This window comes from Phascolarctos cinereus, unplaced genomic scaffold (assembly GCF_003287225.1).
Source record: "Phascolarctos cinereus isolate Bilbo 61053 unplaced genomic scaffold, phaCin_HiC Scaffold_4;HRSCAF=312, whole genome shotgun sequence".
NCBI classification, from domain to species: Eukaryota; Metazoa; Chordata; class Mammalia; order Diprotodontia; family Phascolarctidae; genus Phascolarctos; species Phascolarctos cinereus.
The window spans coordinates 394,053,631-394,073,166 of record NW_027555847.1 but is presented as its reverse complement, the minus strand read 5'-3'; the positions used below and the strand labels follow the sequence as shown (position 1 = coordinate 394,073,166).

Below are 19,536 nucleotides of genomic sequence, written 5' to 3'. Positions count from 1 at the left end.
AAACCTGAGTTCAAATTCAGTCTCAGAAACTTACTAGCTGTGTGACCTTGGGCAGGTCATTTAACCTCTGTTTGCCTCAGTTTCCTCAACTGCAAAATGGGAATAAAAATAGCAACTATCTCCCAGGGTTGTTGTGAGGATCAAATGAAATAATATTTGTTAAGTGCCTAGCAAAGGCCTGGATATAGTAGTTGCTATATCAATGCTAACTATTAGTAGTAGTAGTAGTAGTACCCTTCATGAACAAGTTGTGACACAGCTAGTGGCTGAGCTCTCTTAATCACCATCCTTGGGATTCATTCTTGTTTGTCAATGTCCTTCTTAAATAAAAAGTCTATCTCTTAATAGATGAGGAGAATTTATCCAGAAATGGTTGTTGTAAAAGCAACAGACATTTAAAAAGTAAAATACGAGAAAATAGAGAAAAGTATAAGACCTAGAATGTGCAACAGAGGTAGTCCCTGATTTATGAACATCTGACTTAAAAAGAGATGTCAAGGAGTCAGTATAGAGCCTAGCCCTACCTCCATTTTGGCAACAGCTTCTTCTCTAACTCAGAGTACCTTAACAGTGACTGACCTAGGAAGTTAACTTCTTTAACAAAGTTGTGAAGAAATGCTACGCAGTTGTACAGATTCAGGAAAATGGTCTTCTTTCACAGATGTGCAAAGTTAAGTTATTAGTGCCTAGCAGTATTTATTATATTTCTCTGCCACTCACAAAGGAATTCTTTCCACAGGTCTTCCAGGAAGGCACTGAGAGGGAAGGAACTCAATATCTGGAATCCTTTGGAAAACGGGATATATTTTCCCACAGAAATAATGGAGCAAATAGTAGTTAGTTGTGGTTGAAATAGCACCATTACATAAATATACTTCAGGTAGAACATGAGCTAATAAACAAGATTTTTCTGTATTGATCTGGGAAACTCACTACAATTTATAATATTGGATCTTTGGAGAAATGTGTTCCAAGTTATACAAACTAACTTAAGCAAACTTTTCAAATGTAACCCTTTCATAAGTTAAAGCTGTTTGTACGTCAATGTAGTCAGACTTGGAAAGAGAACAATAGAATTATTACTTCCTGTGATATTATTCTATGAATGTAGAATTCCCCACCCAACACATCTAAGAATTAAGATGTATGGCTCACCATCTCCTTAAGTGTGTTGTTTAATTCCAACATCAGTCCACTAATCCTTATATTGTACTGCTGTTCCTGTTCAGCCAGATTTTGTAAGGCTTTGTTTTCTAAAATCAAATGATTAATTTTTTCACTCATGATTGATGAATTTTCCTGACTGGATGCAGATATTTGCACAGAAGACAAAACATGTCTTGCCTGACCTGAGATTAAAAAGCAAGCTTTAATAATATTTAAGGAAAAAGATAATATCACAAATGCATTTTAAATATTTCAAAGTACTTCATAATTCTACTACAAATGAAATATGGCATAAAGAATTCTAAATTTTATTAACAGTGTGTGATAACAATGATATGGTTATTCTATCAATGCAGAATGCGATCCATCCACATCTGCTCATTCTGTGAAATTCTTATTTATGTTTCTCTCAAATTCTCCAAAGAGGATCTACTCAAAACATTAAAGGATTTTTTTAAAAAATTATGGGTACCAATATAGTACTCTGGATATCCACCTGTTATCCTTCACTCTCTTTTCATTACAAACTCATCTCCTATTCTATTTATGTGTCTTTAACGATGTCTTTCAAGCTATTTTTCTGAAAAATAATAGTTGGCAATGTATTTCAGTCTACTTACAACTACCATGCACCTCTATTACCCTGTGTGTCAATAAAGATCTTTATTCTTTTGAGATTGTGGCCTTTCATGATTGACAGTTATATTGCATCACTAGTATTTTTTAATTTTTTGGAGGCAATTGGGGTTAAGTGAATTGTCAAAGGTCAAACAGTAAGTGTCTGAGGCCAGATTCAAACTCAGATACTCCTGACTCCAGGGCAAGTGCTCTATCCACCGCACCAGCTAACTGCCCCTACATCACTAGTATTAAAAGAAGAGGTTTTATGTTAGGAAGAAGTTTGGGATGATTGAAAGCACTGTATAATTTTCAATCTGTTTTCTTCCTCTTACTTAAGTATGACCTGGCTCACTGTACAACTGCTGAGCTATTTTAAGAAACATGTTCTGGTAAACTATCAAATTTATGCCATATTCTGGACAATATGAAATTCTTATTCACTTCACTTCTCATTTGTGTATTAACTGATATCTACTCAGTAAGTAAAGGCTTCAAAAAGGGGGGCTCAGGATAATCTGGGACTTGATATAATCAGCACAATGTCTTTTGCACATAATAGCATCTAGAGGTGCTCATAAACTCTAATCCATCCTTTACACAGCTGCCAGGGATATTCCTAAGTACAGGTCTGACCATCTTATTCCCCTTCTTAATAAACTCCAGTTTATTAAGATATCCATAAGATCAAATATAATCTGGGTTCAAATACTGAATCCTACTACCTCTGACTTTTTCTAGTATTAATGCTACAGATAGCACTTCTAGAACTATATAAAAGAATAGTGCTGACAATCATGTGTGCTGCCACTGTGGGTCACATCCACTTTGTTTGCCTATGGAATTGTACTCCCCCAGCTCCTTGGTTTTGTTTATATATGATGTCAAATGCAAACTCAATTTCTCCATTTAACTTCACTTATTAAACTGAAGTTATCTTTAAAAGGTAAAAAAAAAAGTTTTACTTGGATCTTATTATACAGACCTCTAATCTTTCTCCATTATATGGAGCTCTGGGTTTTGACAAATACATCTTACCATATTATTTCTACACTTTCTAAGCTATGAACATTTCTAGTGGGTTTTTTTAAACAGAAACAGGTATTATTTTGTCAAAAGCTTTTTCAGCATCTATCAAAATAATTGGACGGTTTTATCATTTTATTATTAACATGGACTACAAATACTTGAAAGACAAATTAACTGAATTGTATGGAAACGTAGAAAGTAAATTTATAACAGTGGGGTACCTCAATGTACCCCTTTCAGATCTAAAAAGATCAATTTTGTAGCCCTCATGGCAAAGGCTTTACCTTGTACAAGACTGGTTATGGTGAGGGGCAGGTAGGTGGTGCAGTGGACAGAGCACTGGCCCTGGACCTGAGTTCAAGTCCAACCTCAGACACTTACTAGCTGTGTGACCCTGGGCAAGTCACGTAACCCCAACTGCCTCACCAAAAAATAAAATAGACTGGTTATGGTGTTATTCTCTTCTTCTGGGTTTATCATTTGGCTTTCTCTCAGTTCATACTACTTTTATACGGTCAATTTTTGTAAAGGGTTCAGATATATGTAAAGTCATTTCTGTTCCCATTCAGTAATCGTCAGAGGTCTACCATCTCTAACTTTTCTAAAGTTCTATTCAGGTCATTAACTTTTTTTCCCCCCTTTTGGTTGTTGTTGTAGTAGTTGTTAGATCTTCTTGGTTTAAAAGGAATATTTCGTGCACAAATATTTAGTATTTGTATTAATTTGTTATTTATGGTGCCTTTAACTATAATATAATATCCCAGATTATCTCATATTATCATGCCTCTTATTACTGTTACTCTCTTTTGAAATCAAGATTGTTAGCCCTGCTTCGAGTTGACCTGAAGCACAACAGATTTTGTTCCAGATTGTACAGCAATCTTTAGGTTTCAAGAATATTTCTTACAAATAACATATTGTTGGATTCTGCTTACTAATCTATGCTGCTATTCTTTTCTAATTAATGGGTCATGAAATAATCAGACGGATTCTTTTTTTTTAATTGATCTTATTTGCAATTAGTTGATTTTGTCCTGTTATTGCCTAAGTCATAGTTCTTTACCTCTGAACTTAGTCCAGAAATTCAGCTGGCCTGTAATGAGTTAAGTTTAGAAATCCAGTTCTGCTCATGAGTTTTATTCTTGTCTCAAGAAAATCTGTTATCCTTGAAGAATGCTGGTGGATACCAGGGAGTCTGCATAGTATCTTTACACCACCAACTATCCTTCAAGGATGTATGGTTTGTTATCCAAAGAAGTGTGCTCAACTATCTCTAACCTTGTAGGCAGATTCAAACAATGAACTTTTCTTAGTCACAGGAGGAAAGAAGGGGGTTGTTGTTAGCCCCTAATTCTCAATTTCCAACCAATCATATTGTCCCCCATGTCTCAGCTCTGTAATCAATCATACTGATTTCACCATTCAGTAAAATCACTCTTTTATCCAATATAACTTGTTCTCTGTCTATGAAGTCCTATTCTTTGTTCCATACTCCCCAAAACTATAAAAGAGAATTGTCATGCTCATTCAGGGTCTTAACTTTGCTGAGGAAGCTGAGATCCTATTTATTAGTAAATTCATGCATTATTAATAACTTGATCTTAGAACTTTGTGCCTCAGTCTTCCTTATTTTAGCTACCAGATAATTTATCTCATTAATGTTCATGGCTATGATTATTAATCTGTCCACTTGTATTTTCTTCTCTCTTTGCCTCCCCCTCCCCCTTTACAAAGAGATGGTACAAGTGTGCTTAACAATAATGATCTATAATCAAATAGATGTTTGCATTCCATTGTCCCTCTTTTCCTCTTATCTCACTCCCAATCAAAGGTTTTTTACTTTCTTTAAACACTCCCTAAATGATCAAACTTACAACACTGGTGTTTGACTACTCCCCCATCTACCTTGCCATTCACTTAAACTTCTCTTCTTTTTCCATTTATTTCCCTGTTGATTTTAATATATTTCTGTATCAAGCTCTGTGTATGTATTTTTTCCAACTTTCCTTTCCTGTTCAGATAAAAGGTTAATAAGATGCTGCTTCTCTTGACCCCCTTCTTCCATGTTTATATACTCTTCATGTCATGCACCCCTATTATATAAGACTGTAAGTTCCCTCCTACTCCTCCCCATTTCTTTTTCCTTCTCTAACCACCAAAAAAACCCAAAACCACTCCCAGGCATTTTGCCTGTCTTATTTAACTTTCCTACATAACTTGAAAAGTTCTGGGAACATTTGCTTCTTTTCCCATTCTTAGAATGCAAATAATTTATCATTGCATAGTCCCTTTAAATTGATAAGAAAGTATTTATGTTTCTCATGACTTCTAGGTTCACAATTCAAGGTTTCTACTTTGGTCTTTTCATCAGGAATTTTTGGAAATCTTCCATTTCATTAAAAGTATACCTTTTTCTCCTATAGGATTATATTCAGATTTCTCAAACAGGTTATTTTTGGTTGTAAGCTTTTTTCTTTTGCCTTTTGGAACTATGTTACAAGCTCTCCTCTTCTTAATAGTAAGAGCTGCCAAGTCTTTCATGATCTTGACTTTAATTTCTTTGTACTTTAATTCCCCATCCACCCCACTCCTCCACCCCCTACTCTGGCTGTTAGCAGTATTTTTTTCTTTGACTTGTAAACTTGGATTTTAGCTATGACATTCTTGGGAATTTTCATCTTCAGTTTTCTTTCGGCAGTTAACCAGTGAAATATTGCCCTTTGACTCTAAAAGACCTGGGTACTTATTGTTTATCATTTCCTGAAATAAAGTAATCAGGCCTTTTGTTTTTGTGACTTTTCAGGCAGTCTAATGATTCTTACATGATCTCTCCTTGACCTTTTTTTATGGTTCAATTGTGTGTATGTGTGTGTATATATATATATACACACACATATATATGTGTATATATGTATATGTACATATGTATCTATATGTGTATATATGTATTTATATATGTGTGTGTGTGTGTGTGTGTGTGTGTGTGTGCGTATAATTTCCCTCCAATTACATTTCTGAGTTCCAAATTCTATCTTTCCCTCCCTCCTCCCCCTTCCCTGGGATGGTAAACAATCAGATATAAGTTATACATGTGCAATCATGTAAAACATTTCCATATTAGTCATTTTGTACAAGACTCAAATAAAAGAAAAAGAATGAAAGAAAGTGAAAAATAGCCTAATTCAGTCTGTATTCAAACAATATTAGTGCTTTCTCTGGAGGTAGATAGTATGCTTCATCAATAGTTCTTTGGGATTGTCTTAGATCATCGTATTGCTGAGAATTTCTAAGTCATTCACACTTCTTCATTGAACAATATTGCTGCTACTGTGTACAACATTCTGTTCACTTCACTTTGCATCAGTTCATGTAAATCTTTTCAGGTTTTTCTGAAATCATCCTGTTTGTCATTTCTTAAAGCACAATAACAGTCCATCACAATCATATATACCACAGCTTCTTTAGCCATTCCTCAATTGTTGGGCATCCCTTCGATTTCTAATTCTTAGCCATCACAAAAAAAGAGCTCTAAATATTTTTGTACAAATAGGTCCTTCCCCACCCCCCCATTCCCTTTTTGATGTCTTTGGGATATAGACCTCATAGTAATAGATCCAATATTGCTGGATCAAAGGGTATACACAGTTTTATAGGTCTATGGGCACAGTTCCAAATTGCTCTCTATTCTAGAATGGTTGGATCAGTTCACAAGTCCACTAACAGTACATTAGTGTCTTAGTTTTCCCACATCCCCTGCAACATCCATCATTTTCCTTTTCTGTCATATTAATCAATCTGATAGATATGAGGTAGTATCTCAGAGTGTTCTAATTTGCATTTCTCTAATCAATAGTGATTTAAAGCATTTTTTTTCATATAACTATGGATAGCTTTGATTTGTTTGAAAAGTGCCTGTTTACCTCCTTTGATCATTTATCAATTGGGGAATGACTTGCATTTTTATAAATTTGACTCAGTTCTCTATATATTTGAGAAATGAGGCCTTTATCAGATACTTGTTGCAAAATTTTCCCCAGTTTTCTGCTTTTCTTTTAATTTCAGTTGCATTGGTTTTGTTTGGGCAAAAACTTTAATTTGTTATAATCAAAATTACCTATTTTACATTTTGTAATTCTCTTCATATTTTCTTTGGTCTTAAATTCTTCCCTTATCTGTAGATCTGACAGATAAACTATTCCGTGCTCTTCTAATCTGCTTGTGGTATCACCCTTTATGTGTAAATCACGTACACATTTTGACCTTGTCTTAGTATATGGGTGTGAGATGTTGGTCTATACCTAGTTTCTGCCATACTGTCAAACTTTCCAGTTTTTCCAGCAGTTTTTGTCAAATAATGAGTTTTTATTCCAAAAGCTTAGATCTTTGGGCTTACATACTAGATTACTATGGTCATTTACTATAATGTAATTTGTACCTAATCTATTTCACTGATCCACCATTATATTTCTTAGCCAGTACTAAATTTTTTTTATAATTACCACTTCATAATACATTTTGAGATATGGTATGGCTAGACCACCTACTTTCCCATTTTTTTTCCCATTTATTTCCTTGATATCCTTGACCTTTTGTTCTTCCAGGTAAATTTTGCTATTTTTTCCCTAGCTCTATGAAATATTTTTGATAATTTGATTGTTATGGCACTGAATAGATTAATTTAGGTAGAACTGTCATTTTCATTATAGTGGTTCAGCCTACCCATGAGCAATTAATATTTTTCCATTTGCTTAGATCTGATTTTGTATGAAAAGCATTTTGTGGCTGTGTTCATATAGTTCCTGAGTTTGTCTTGGCAGGTAGATGCCCAAGTATTTTATACTATCTATAGCAATTTTAAATGGAATTTGTCTTTCTATCCCTTGCTGCTGGACTTTGTTGGTAATATACAAAATGCTAATAATTGATGTGGGTTTATGATTCAACTGTTTTTGATACTACATACATTTTCTTCTATTTTCCTCCACCTTTTAATTTTAATATTTCTTATAGTAGCACAAAGACAATGCTTTCAGTTTAATTCATATTAATTTTAAGATATTCTACTTTAGAGTTTTACCATCCTCTATTCTTAGCTGTTAGAGGCAGGCAGGTGGTGCAATGGAATACGTGCTAGGCTGGTAGTTACAACTCAGCTCAAATCTGGCCTCAGACACTAGCTGTGTGACCCAGGCTAAGTCATTTAACCTTTGTCTGCCTCAGTTTCCTCACATATAAAACAGAGATAATAATAGTACCTACCTTCCAGGATTTTTGTAAAGACAAAATGAGATCATATTTGTAAAGTACTTTGTAAACCTTAAAGTCCTATATAAATGTTAACTGTTATTATTCTTATCTTTACTATTAATTTTCCTTTCTAGTCTTTCTTCACTGGCATTTCTTTTTATTTTACATTTTGTATACTGATGAATTTTTTCCAAGTGTTTTCATGGTCTTTTTGTCAAAGACTTTATTTTCAATGAAGCTTTACTTAGACTTGTTCTGGAGCTACTCTCTTTTTCTGGGTTTTTCTCTCAGACTTCTCTCAGTCCATACTATTTCCTCATGATGTTTGGCATTTTCTTCTGTTTACTTAAATCTCTTGCTTCAATTTTTGGACTGGGGTTTTGTACTTGGGTTGTGCTCTACTGCCTTCCATACTCTTGGATGGTGAGGGTAGATCTTGCTTGGTCCTGGAAGTGGTAGCTATCCCCAGTGCCTGGAATACTCTCCCTCATGATCTCTGTCTCTCAGCTCTCCTACCTTCCTTACAGTCCTAGCTAAAATAGCCACCTTTTACAAGAAGCTCTTCTCAACCCACCCATTAACGCTAGTGCCTTCCCTCTTTTGATTATCTCCAATTTATGCCCTATATATCCTGTCCGTACGTAATTGTTGGTATGTTCCTCCCTCCCCCATTAGACTAGGGACTCCTCATGAGCAGGAACTATCTTTTACCTTTCTTTGCATCCCCAGCACTTGGCACCATGTCTGACACAGAGTATGTACTTAACAAATGCTTGCTGACTAACTCAAACTGTTGTAGTTTAAGTAATTTGTATTTTTCATATAGATATATGTTATATAGATAAATGACATTATACATGTATGTGTGTGCATATATATGTATGTATATATAATATATGTAGTGAGTGTGTGTGTGTGTGTTTACATTCTCCATTCAGAATGCAATTCCTTACAAGAAGGGATTGTTTTACTTATCGTATTTGTATCCTCAGTACCTAGCATAGTGCCTAATATGTATCAGGCACTTGACAACAACTTGTTGATTGATTAATCATTTCATTATTGGCAAATTCCTTTTGCCTTCTGGTTCATCTACAAGACTGTAAGAATTGATATGGCTCAGTTCTTCCAGTAATATATCGACTCAATAGTTTCTGGACAATGATCTCATATTTAGAGTACCAATAGTTATTGTTTATATATGAGAATAAAATACGTAATTTTCAGCACCCTCTGTGCCCTTTTCTACCTTTCTACCACCATCTCAGCAGAAACATGAGCACTGCACAGTATTGATTTACTCTGTACTCTTGTTTCATGAGCTGCTAGCACTAAAGAATTCATCATTCTGTAGTTAATCTACTGGTGATGGGCCTCTCTTAACTAATTTTAGTCCACAGACACATTATGTTACTGGGTCCATATTTTAAAAATCTGCAACTTGGCAGAATGTCAAAGTTATGCTCTATTGATAAAGTCTTGGAAAATCCTGGGTACTTTTATACCAGAATAAGTCATGGAGTAGAAATTTTGTAGATGTAAGAGCAGTAGTCATAATTTCAAATAAATAAGTAAATAAATAAATAGAGCAAGCAAGGAAGCAAGCACAGGTCCTAGATGAAGCAGCATAGATCTATACCAAACCAACCTTAGCAAAGGTATATGTGGCTCCTCAACCACCACCTGTATTCTCTCTCCTGTTCAAATGCCTCACAACATAAAAATTCACATAACTCCTTCACTTACACAAAGTACAATTTTGTGAACCTGAACAGTAATCTTTTCAAATGGTACCCTAAAGAACAAGTAGAATGAATGTACTTCTAAGAACCCAATTCAACAATAAAATGACTATAAGGTCTGGCCCAATGCTGGGCTTATCAAATCCTGGAATTATTAAGTAGTAATGTTTGCTTGTTTTGTTTTTACTTACAAATAAACTTCTCATTGGATTGTAGAGATTTGCGACCATTCCAATATTTATCCACTAAATCCAAAAGAGTATCCAAGAGTGGTATTTCAAACATATCCTTACTCATTGTCTGTGTTGTTGAATGAGATTTTGACACCTGAATTGGAAAATACGATTACGAAGTTTTTTATTTCACGTAACACTAAATGTACTATTGCTTAACTCTAGCATTTATTAATAAGCTTATTTCCAGGGGGAAAAAAGTATTATTCCTAATAGCTGGTGCCACCAAAGTCTCTATTATTATGTCACTCTAGTTCTTAAGCCTTTTGGCTTAAGATGATTTCCATAGGCCAGAGAAGGATTTATGCCCCCATCTTATTTTACACGGTGATTGGAAATTTTCCATTTCTTCATATGAAGATCATTTGAAGAAGCAAAAGTGCTAACCCCTAGACAAGGAACTGAGGGCTGGGAAAAGGGAAATAACCAGTACCAGGTGTCAAGAATGATTTACCTTCAGAGAAATGAGCTTCCTTAAGTACTTATAAATATCTGGTGTTTCTCTACACAACCACTCTATCTATTGGTACTATTAATGACTTTGAGTTGGAGCAATAGGAGTGGAAATGGAGTCAAGCAAAGCAAAAACAGTAGCTGTAGACCTACAAGACCTAATTTAAATTCTCAACAGAAAGTCAAGTTTTTGGTGACTGAAGATAAGGGTGGGAGAAAAGAAATGCATAGGAACTGGGTTACGGAACTTCAAAACTTTCTTTGAGGGATTTGTGTTTTAGGGCTGGGAGGAGGGCAGTCTGTTTCTTTAATCACTTTTCATGATAACTGCCCCAAACCCTGCTGTCATACACTGAAAAATATGCCTTTAAATGTCATAAAAGCATAGTGTCAATGAGTTGCAGCTGGAAGGGACCTGAGAGGTCATCTATTTCAACCTCCTCATTCTGTAAACGAAGACTGAAACCCAAAGAAATTAAGTCATTTGCTCAAGGTCACAAAGGTAATCAAGAGCAGAGCCAGGATTCAAAGTCAGGTCTTTGACTCCAAACCCAAGAATAGTAACTAGTATGGTGAAAAGGACTTGAAACCATATCAAATGAGGCAACCAGGGATTTTTAGCTTAGAAAAAAGAAGACAGTATGAGACCTCAGGGGTGGTAATAATCACGTGACTGTTATGTGGCTTATTCTGCCTGCTTCTGCTCTATCCAACTAAATGACAGAAAATTACAGAAAAGAAGAACTCAGCTTAATATAAGGAAAAATGTCCTAAAAACAAGAACTGTCCAAACACAGAATAACAATAATGATAGTAATAATTCGTGTTTGCATAGCATTTTGAAGTTTTAAAAATTATCTTCCTCACTCCAGTCATATAAGAGATGCAGTAAAAGTATTATTATCCCACTTTAATATCCGAGTTACCACAATTAGTAAGTGGCAAAGCCAGGATTTCAGTGTATTGACTCCAAAAATAGAGCAATACACTGCAGCTTCTTGTGAGGCTGCCTAAGGGAGCAATGAGTTTCCCATCCCTTTTTTTGTTGTTATTCAGTCATTTTTCAGTTGTGTCCAACTCTTTGCGACCTCATTTTTTTTGGGGGGGAGGGGTTCTTGGCAAAGATGCTACAGTGGTTTGACATTTCCTTCTCTAGCTCATTTTACAGATGAAGAACTAAGGCAAACAGGGTTAAGTGATTTGCCCAGGGTTACACAGGCCAGATTGGAACTCAGGAAGAGGAATCTTTCTGACCCCAGGCCTGGCACTCTACCCACTGTACCACCTAGCTGCCCATTCTCATCATTAAAGGTCTTTAAGTAAAGGATGGATGACTACTTATTGAGAATGCTGCAGAGGTGATTCATGGTTTGGGGAGGGGTTTGACTAGACAACTGAAATTCTCTTTGAATTCTAAGGTGAACCTGACAGCCAAGAGGCTCTACTGACCTGAGATGCGACAAGTATTAGAAATCAACTAGAAGAGGAGACTAAAACCCTAGGTTAAAGCTAACAGAAAATGTCCTAAACAGAATCTTTCCTTTAGAAACTCTCACCAGAGTAGAACTTACAAGGCTGAGGGAATCATCTTATCATAGGATTACAATTTTGGAGCTAACAGGTCATCTTTCCCCTCATTTTACAGAAACTAAGGTCCAAAATTTACATAGTAAAGAGCTGAGTGTGGATTTGAGAACAGCTGACTTCAAATCCAAAGTCCTTTCTACTGTACCATGCCACCCAGAGTGAGGTTGCAAAGGCACTGTTTTCCTCCCTTGGTTTGAGACAACTATGTTCATCGCTACAAATGAGTCATGAGAAAAAAAAAAGAAAAAAATTCCAAGGGAGTACTACTGGTCAATGTGGTTTGAGGCATTTGCCCCACAACTGAACCAGCCTTTCCAGGACAGTGATAGAGATGACTCTGCCACCATGTGGCAGGAATGACTGAATTACAACTTTGAACAAAACGGATATGTAAAGGCAAATACAAAAATCACCTATATAATCTCTATTGCTGTACTTCTATTTTAACAATTCCACTGTAGATGATCTTTTAAAACAGAGAAATGTTTCTAAAGAAATATATAAAAGCATAATAACAAAAAACTAATTTAAAAAAACTTTGGCAAGCTATATTATGGAATTAAACATATGTAAGTTAATACCAAACACTTAACAATACTTAGAGAAAAAAATATACTGTGGTCCATAAATAGAAAAAAAAATGAACATTAACATCCAATGATTATAAAATAAGAAATAGTAGAGTCCTATTGAATAAAAACAATTCTGCCAAAATTATCACATCTTTTGGCTTACCTCTTTGACAGATGCATTTATATTTTTAGTCCTTGGCTGTTCAGATCTATCAGGTTCAGATCTATCAAAGTTAGAAAAGCTTCTGTCATTTTTTCTTTCCAATTTCATTTTTCTTTCCATTTCTTGGCTGAAAATACTTTCATCAGCACTGGGTAATCTATTATTTCTTTCCAAAAGGTCCTGACAATTCTCTTCCTGAATTGATTGTAATCTTCTATTAAGCACTTTTCTTTTATGTGTTATTCCAGAAGTAGCTAAAGATATTAGCATTTTTTGAGCGGAGGTAACTTTCTTCTGTTCAGGATTATTGAATGGTCCCTCTATTCCTGTAGATTCTATAAAGTGAGGAGCAAATGATCATATCCCCTAACGTATTAGTTCTAGTACTACCAAACTAACATCATCATTCAAAAACAACAACAAAAGGATATTAAGTTAGCAAAAATGACTTTCACATTTAAAGCTTATTTAATGGACTAATTATTCTGTTTCCTTAAGAAAGCTCTATGTTCACAGATCTTTAGTATCTATAAAAACTGAGGAATTTTAATTACACAAAAATTCATAATTTGCTTCATTACAAAAATACATTTAATAAACGGAATGCTTTAAATGTAAACTTGGTGTCTTTCTCAGCTCCTCATTCTCGCTCATCCCCTAGAGTCAATTCACTGTCAAGCTTTGTCTTTTCTATTTTCCTAACATCACTTATATAGTTCCCTCTTCACTCACACAATTACTAGTCTGGTTCAGGTCCCCATCATTTCTTGTCTCTTGTCAAGACTACTTCAATAGCCTTATAACTGCTCTCCCTGCCTCAAAGTTTGTCCTCATTAGAATTTCACTCAGCAGTCTACAGCATAGATCTGACCCTGCTCAAATTAAGGTGCTCCAGTGGCTCCCAATTTTCTCTTTAGTATCAAATATAAAGTGCTCTGTCTACCATTTAAATTTCTTTGTAAGTTGAACTCTTCCTAGTTTTTGAAGCCTCTCATATCTTAATTCCCCTCTACAAACTCTATGATCCATTTACTTGTGGTTTGAAAACAATATTCATCATTCATCTCTGGGCCTTTGCACTGACTGTCCTCTAGATGGGGAATGCTCAGCCTCCTCACCTCCACCTCTTAAGTTCTCCTGGCTTCCATCAAGACTCAACTCAAATCCCACCTTCTGAAGGCTTCTCCTGGTCTTACCAGATGCTAATGTCTTCTCTTTCCAGAATATCTTCATGAATGCTGTATATACCTTAAATATACACTTAGATGCTTACATGTTATCTCCCTGATTAGAATGTACAATCAATCCTTGAAAACAGGGACCGGGTGCCACATTTCTTTTTATCCTTGCCTTTCTTTGTATCCCTGTCTTTTATCACAGTGCCTGGCACATAGTAAGCACTTAAAAAAATTCTTGCTTACTGACTGGTGCACTACACATATTGTCGGCTTTTTACCATGTTAAAAATTTTGCAGAACTGACTTTTTTCCCCCATTTTTAAAATTTTTGGTTATAAGAGATTGTTCCTAACCAGTTACCCTGCCATCCAATCCAAAGATTATGAAAGCCCTGAATTTAACCCTTTCATCTTCAGAATTTTCATCCTGGCCTTCCTCACCTCCTCACCCCACTCCATCACAGTGAGGGCTTCCTGTGACCTACTATATAAGATCAGACCAGTTCTAGCCATGACAAACTTATTCCAACTCTTCATTTGCCTCGTCACCCAGATCAGAGACCATGAACTGGAGGATTTAACCCTTTCATAGTCATAACTGCCAAACTGGGGACCCCCCCCCAATCCTGAGTGATGAGTACATCATGGGGACCATTCTATCCAAATAGGTTGGCTTCAGCCATGCTTCCCTGTCCTATCCAGAGAACTCCTCATCAAACTCTCTGCCACCATGCACATGCCCAGTGAGCCACTCTTTTCCCCTAACCCCTGTTTGCCTGTTCTGGAGACATAATCAAATTAAAACTGCTACTGCTACTAGGAAGGAAGTAACGATCAACTCCATTCATACAGAGTTGCCAAACCAAAATATCCCTCCTGACCCTGCTATCCTTTTACATGTTGTCTCCTTCTATTACTATATAAATTCCTTGAAGTCAGGGACTGTTTTCACTTCTGTATTTGTATTCCCAGAGCTCTGTACAGTGCTGGGAACTATACTCCTGGTGAGAAAAACAGTCTCTTCAAATTCTGATCGGCAAACTGTTCTGCAACAAAGTCTTCGAGAGTTGACTAGGGACACAGAGAGGTTAACTTGTCAATGATCACATCACTAATATCTGTCAGAGGCAAGTTATTAACAGTTATTAATAATAGTCTAACTGAAAGGAAAAAAAAGTTAAGGAGACCAAAGAATTATCATTTGTGTATAAAAAGGCTTTGGTAAAAATGCCAAATTCCATGAGGGTATGTAAGAATCAGAAGAATACAGCAAAGTAAAATAAAAGTAAAATTAAACAGGTGAAATTTTAAAAAAAATGTGAGCATGAGTTTAAAACAAAATGGGAATTGGAAGAGATGATTACTATAGACCTTTCTTGTTATAATTCTGTGTTATGCAGTGCTTGTGGAAATTCTGTTGGTTAGTTGGTTTGGTAGTGGCAAAATAATTATAAGTGCTTCTATCACACAGAAATAATACCATTTACTACAAAAATAGGTAAGGCACAAATGAAAACAGCATGTATTAAAATGGTAAGAAATCACAGACAAATTATTTTTAAACACTACATCAGTGTTTTCTAAGAGTTAACATCTGGGATTTTCCAGTTGTCTTCCAAGTGTTATCAGTAAAATCCTCAAAAAAATTTCAAAACCAAAGTAAGCTTAAATTTTACCTTTAAAACTAAAAATTATGGGGCAGCTAGGTGGCACAGTGGATAGAGCACTGGCCCTGGATTCAGGAAGACCTGGGTTCAAATCCGGCCTCAGACACATAACACTTACTGGCTGTGTGACCCTGGTCAAGTCACTTAACCCCACTGCCTAGCCAAAACAAACAAACGAACAACAGCAACAACAACAACAACAAAACACTAAAAATTATGTAACGGTGAGCAAAGGCAAAGGTAAACTATTATGAAATCCAAAAAATAACAGAGCATTTTAACTTCAAAAATATTGGGATTCATGGAACTTTTAAATGACCAAAATTAAATTTAATTACAGTAGGTGGTGCCATGGAAAAAGGGAGGGAAAAACAGCAACAACACAAAACTACCTAGTCTGTGGAACAATAATTATTCAAAGTATGAATTTAGTAGTCTGATAATCCTAGATGTCAATAAATCAATTACCAACTTGAAAATCCAGCATGTTATAAAAGCATACTACTTTATGGTTGCTATTTTAAATATTAATAGTCTGAAAATATTTACTATGAACCAGTTACTAATCTTCAAAAAGTTATTAATCTTCAAAAAAACTCAACTTAAGAATTTTAGCACCTATACATCTAAAATAAAGGATACAGAGACAAGGGATTGGAGCCGGAATGTCACTAATCTAGGGAGTTTCTGATGAGGGACATCTTATCAGTATAGATTCTTACCTTCTCTGCAACTTACACTCTTAGTTGCCTAGAGAACTGAAAGGGTTAAGTGTCTTGCCCAGGGTCAGACAGCCCAGGGGCAGGACTTGATCCCAGTTCTTCCTGACTTCAAAGTCGTAGCTCTCTATCTACTATGCCATAATGCCACCTATTTATGAAAAGCTACATAAAATTATGCAAAATGATGTCAAGAAAAAAAATTTCAAGAAAAGAAAAAGATAATGAAAGTTTTAAATTGCACTATAAATTCAAAAGAAAACTCCCCATTTGCAAGCTATTAGCAAACTAACATACGTTAAATATGTTTTCAATAAACATAAAGAAAAGCACAAGGATTATCATAGCTGTATCACATAGAGTGAGGGGGGAAAAAAACTTATTTAAATAAGAACTCTTAATTTTTGATTTGATTACCTGAGGGTTGGAAGTCAAAAAGACTAAGAGACATATGTTTATGCTGACCTTCTATTTCATCTTGACATTTCAATTTGGGATGTTCATTAAGTTTATCATCCAGAAAACTCACTTTGCTGCTGCTTTTTTTTCTATCGTAGCCCCTTAAGTTATCTTCAGAGATATTTGGCAATGTTTTAGGACTTGGGAGATGTCTAGAACCTGGTTTTTAAGAAATGAATATTATAAAAAATAGTTTTATCAGATAAAATAATAAATACAATTACATTTTCAAACTGACAAGTAATAATATCAGAAAAGTGTATTTTCCTAAAATGGATCAAATATCTGATAAAATTCAGAAAGTTAGTATAGTTTAACAATCTAACACTTAATATAACGAGTCTGTATTACTATAAAATAAAAAGGATCAGTTGAACAGACAATTAATTTTCCAAAGATAGGAAAATGTTATATTTTAAGCATAATTTTAAAATGGAAGAATTTAATTTTCACAACAAAGGTTTAAGTTCTGTAAAATAGTGTTCTATTTTTTCTCATAGAGCCATAGAATATTATGCCTGGAAGCAACATTGGAGATAATTTAGTTCTAATACCTTTAATTTACAGATAAGGAAACTGAGGCCCAGAAATTGAATGACTTGCCCAAGTCATGTCAAAACCAGGGCAACCTAATTCTCTTAAGTCTGAAATTCTGTAAAGTGGCTTAATTTAAAATAATGAATACTAGGCCTGTAAAATGAACTGTAAGAGCACACTTCATTTTGATTTCTCAGAGTAATATATATCGTCAAATTGTATACCAGTCCTTTTGCTTTGAAATTAATTTTGAAAATTCCCCAAACTAGACTGTTTCTAGAATTTATGCCATAGTAAAATTAATATTAACAAAATTCTGAAATTCTTGTTTTCCCTTATGTCAACTCAAAAGCCCTTTTTTCCCCATTATTTACACAAATAGAGATCATAAAAACAAGCTATTTCCATACCAATCCTCCAATATCAAACAGCTACATGTAATCAAGGAAGAGAATTATTTATTGATGACAACCTGTATTCCTTCCATTATGTCCCCTTTTCTGCACCCTACCAGCAATGGAAACAACATTCAAGAAGCAAAGTCTACCTATGTCCAAATACAGTCATAGCAAAATCTGCCCCAGACCTGAAACCAAATTAAAGGTTTGGAATGATAAGTCTATCATAATTAAAATGTTACTATAGAAATTTTTCCATCATCATTTACTGTAATACATATCTACATTAAGACAGGCATTCTCATTTAGATATGTTGAATAGTAAACAATTTTCTAATTAACCTGGAAGGCACCACAAAAAAGTGTCCCATGGTAGAGTCACCAAACTTTCTCTTGTGATAATATAGGAAAAGGGATGAAATGAAATATAAATCCATTTCCTTGCTGTGAGCTTCCCCATTTAATTGATGCATGGGCCTCATGCGCTATCTACTGCCCACTTCTTATTTTGATACATGAAGAAATAAAGTAACTAAAAGGTTAAGAATTCATTAACAACATATACTTGACATTATAGTTCAAATTCTAAAACGATACAGTTCTTTATATAATTGTTCACTGATGAAATAACAAGGCAGAGTTCTGTTTAAAAAATATATGACTGATAATCAATTAAACATACTGTCCTGAAGGATTTATAAGCAAGTTTATAAATAAAGTTGCTTTGAAGCACAGAATCAGACCACAGCTTCCAATACTGAAATAAGGAGCTCCTAACTAGAAAACCAGACCTGAACAAATTATTTGCTTTTCATATACCTCAGATAACATCAATTCAAGAAACGTAAATAAATCCAACCACCAAGGACCAGGGAGAAAAAAAAAAACAACAGTAGACAGACTACAGAGAGATTTCTTTCTAAAAATACATAAGAAGACAAGTGTGAAAGCATCAAGCAAACATAAGTGGTGATGGGATAACAGGTCTAAAAAAAATTTAAAATCAAAGATATACACAAACAAAATAATACTGAAGTGAAATATTTTTTTACTATATATAAAGTGAATTTTTAAAAGCAGAAGTAACAATTATGCTATTCGACAAAGTAAAAACAAACATTCAAAACATAAAAAGGGATAAACAAGGAAACTACGTTATGCTGAAGGGAACCATATAGAACAAGCCAATATCAATATTAAATTTATCTGCTTCAAATGGTTTATTATCCAAATTCATAAAAGAAGTATTAATTGAGCAACAAGGAGACATATATAGACAGCAATACAAGACTGACAGAACATCTCAATGTGCCTCTCTCAGTTGTGAATTAATCTCACAGGATGATGAACAAAAGAAAAAATACATAATCGAACAAATTGCTGGAAAAACTACAGCTAAAAGATCTATGATGTCTTCTAGATGGTACTGCTAAAGAATATCCATATCTTTCAGCATCAAATAGTCAACTTTTACAAAAACAGGCCATGTATTATGGAACAGAAATACTGCAAACAAATTTTAAAAGGGTAGAAATACTAAATATATCCTTTATAGGCCATAATGCAATAAAAATAATAATCTCTTCAAGGAGTACAAATAAAAGATACAAACCCAAATGAAAAACAATTAAATCCTAAATAATGAGTGAGTCAAATAACAACAAATCATGAAAACAATGAATAATTATGTGAAAGAATATTACAATGATGGAAAAAAACCCAAAACTTCTGGGATGCAATTAAAGTAGTCTTTGTGGGAGGGAGGGGA

At 34.7% G+C, this 19,536-nt stretch overlaps 1 protein-coding gene across 2 annotated transcripts in view; it reads right to left on the bottom strand.

The window, feature by feature from the left end:
* CEP72 (centrosomal protein 72) overlaps positions 1-19,536 on the bottom strand; it is a 68,914-nt gene that overhangs the window by 21,789 nt on the left and 27,589 nt on the right. The window contains exons 6-9 of one of the 2 annotated variants that reach the window (XM_020985663.2): positions 16,792-16,992; positions 12,812-13,146; positions 9,995-10,130; positions 1,156-1,349 (exon numbers count right to left, since the gene is read on the bottom strand). In XM_020985663.2, coding sequence (XP_020841322.1) covers positions 1,156-1,349; positions 9,995-10,130; positions 12,812-13,146; positions 16,792-16,992 — 866 coding nt within the window. The remainder of the gene's footprint in view (positions 1-1,155; positions 1,350-9,994; positions 10,131-12,811; positions 13,147-16,791; positions 16,993-19,536) is intronic. The other variant, XM_020985664.2, reaches the window with a different exon arrangement.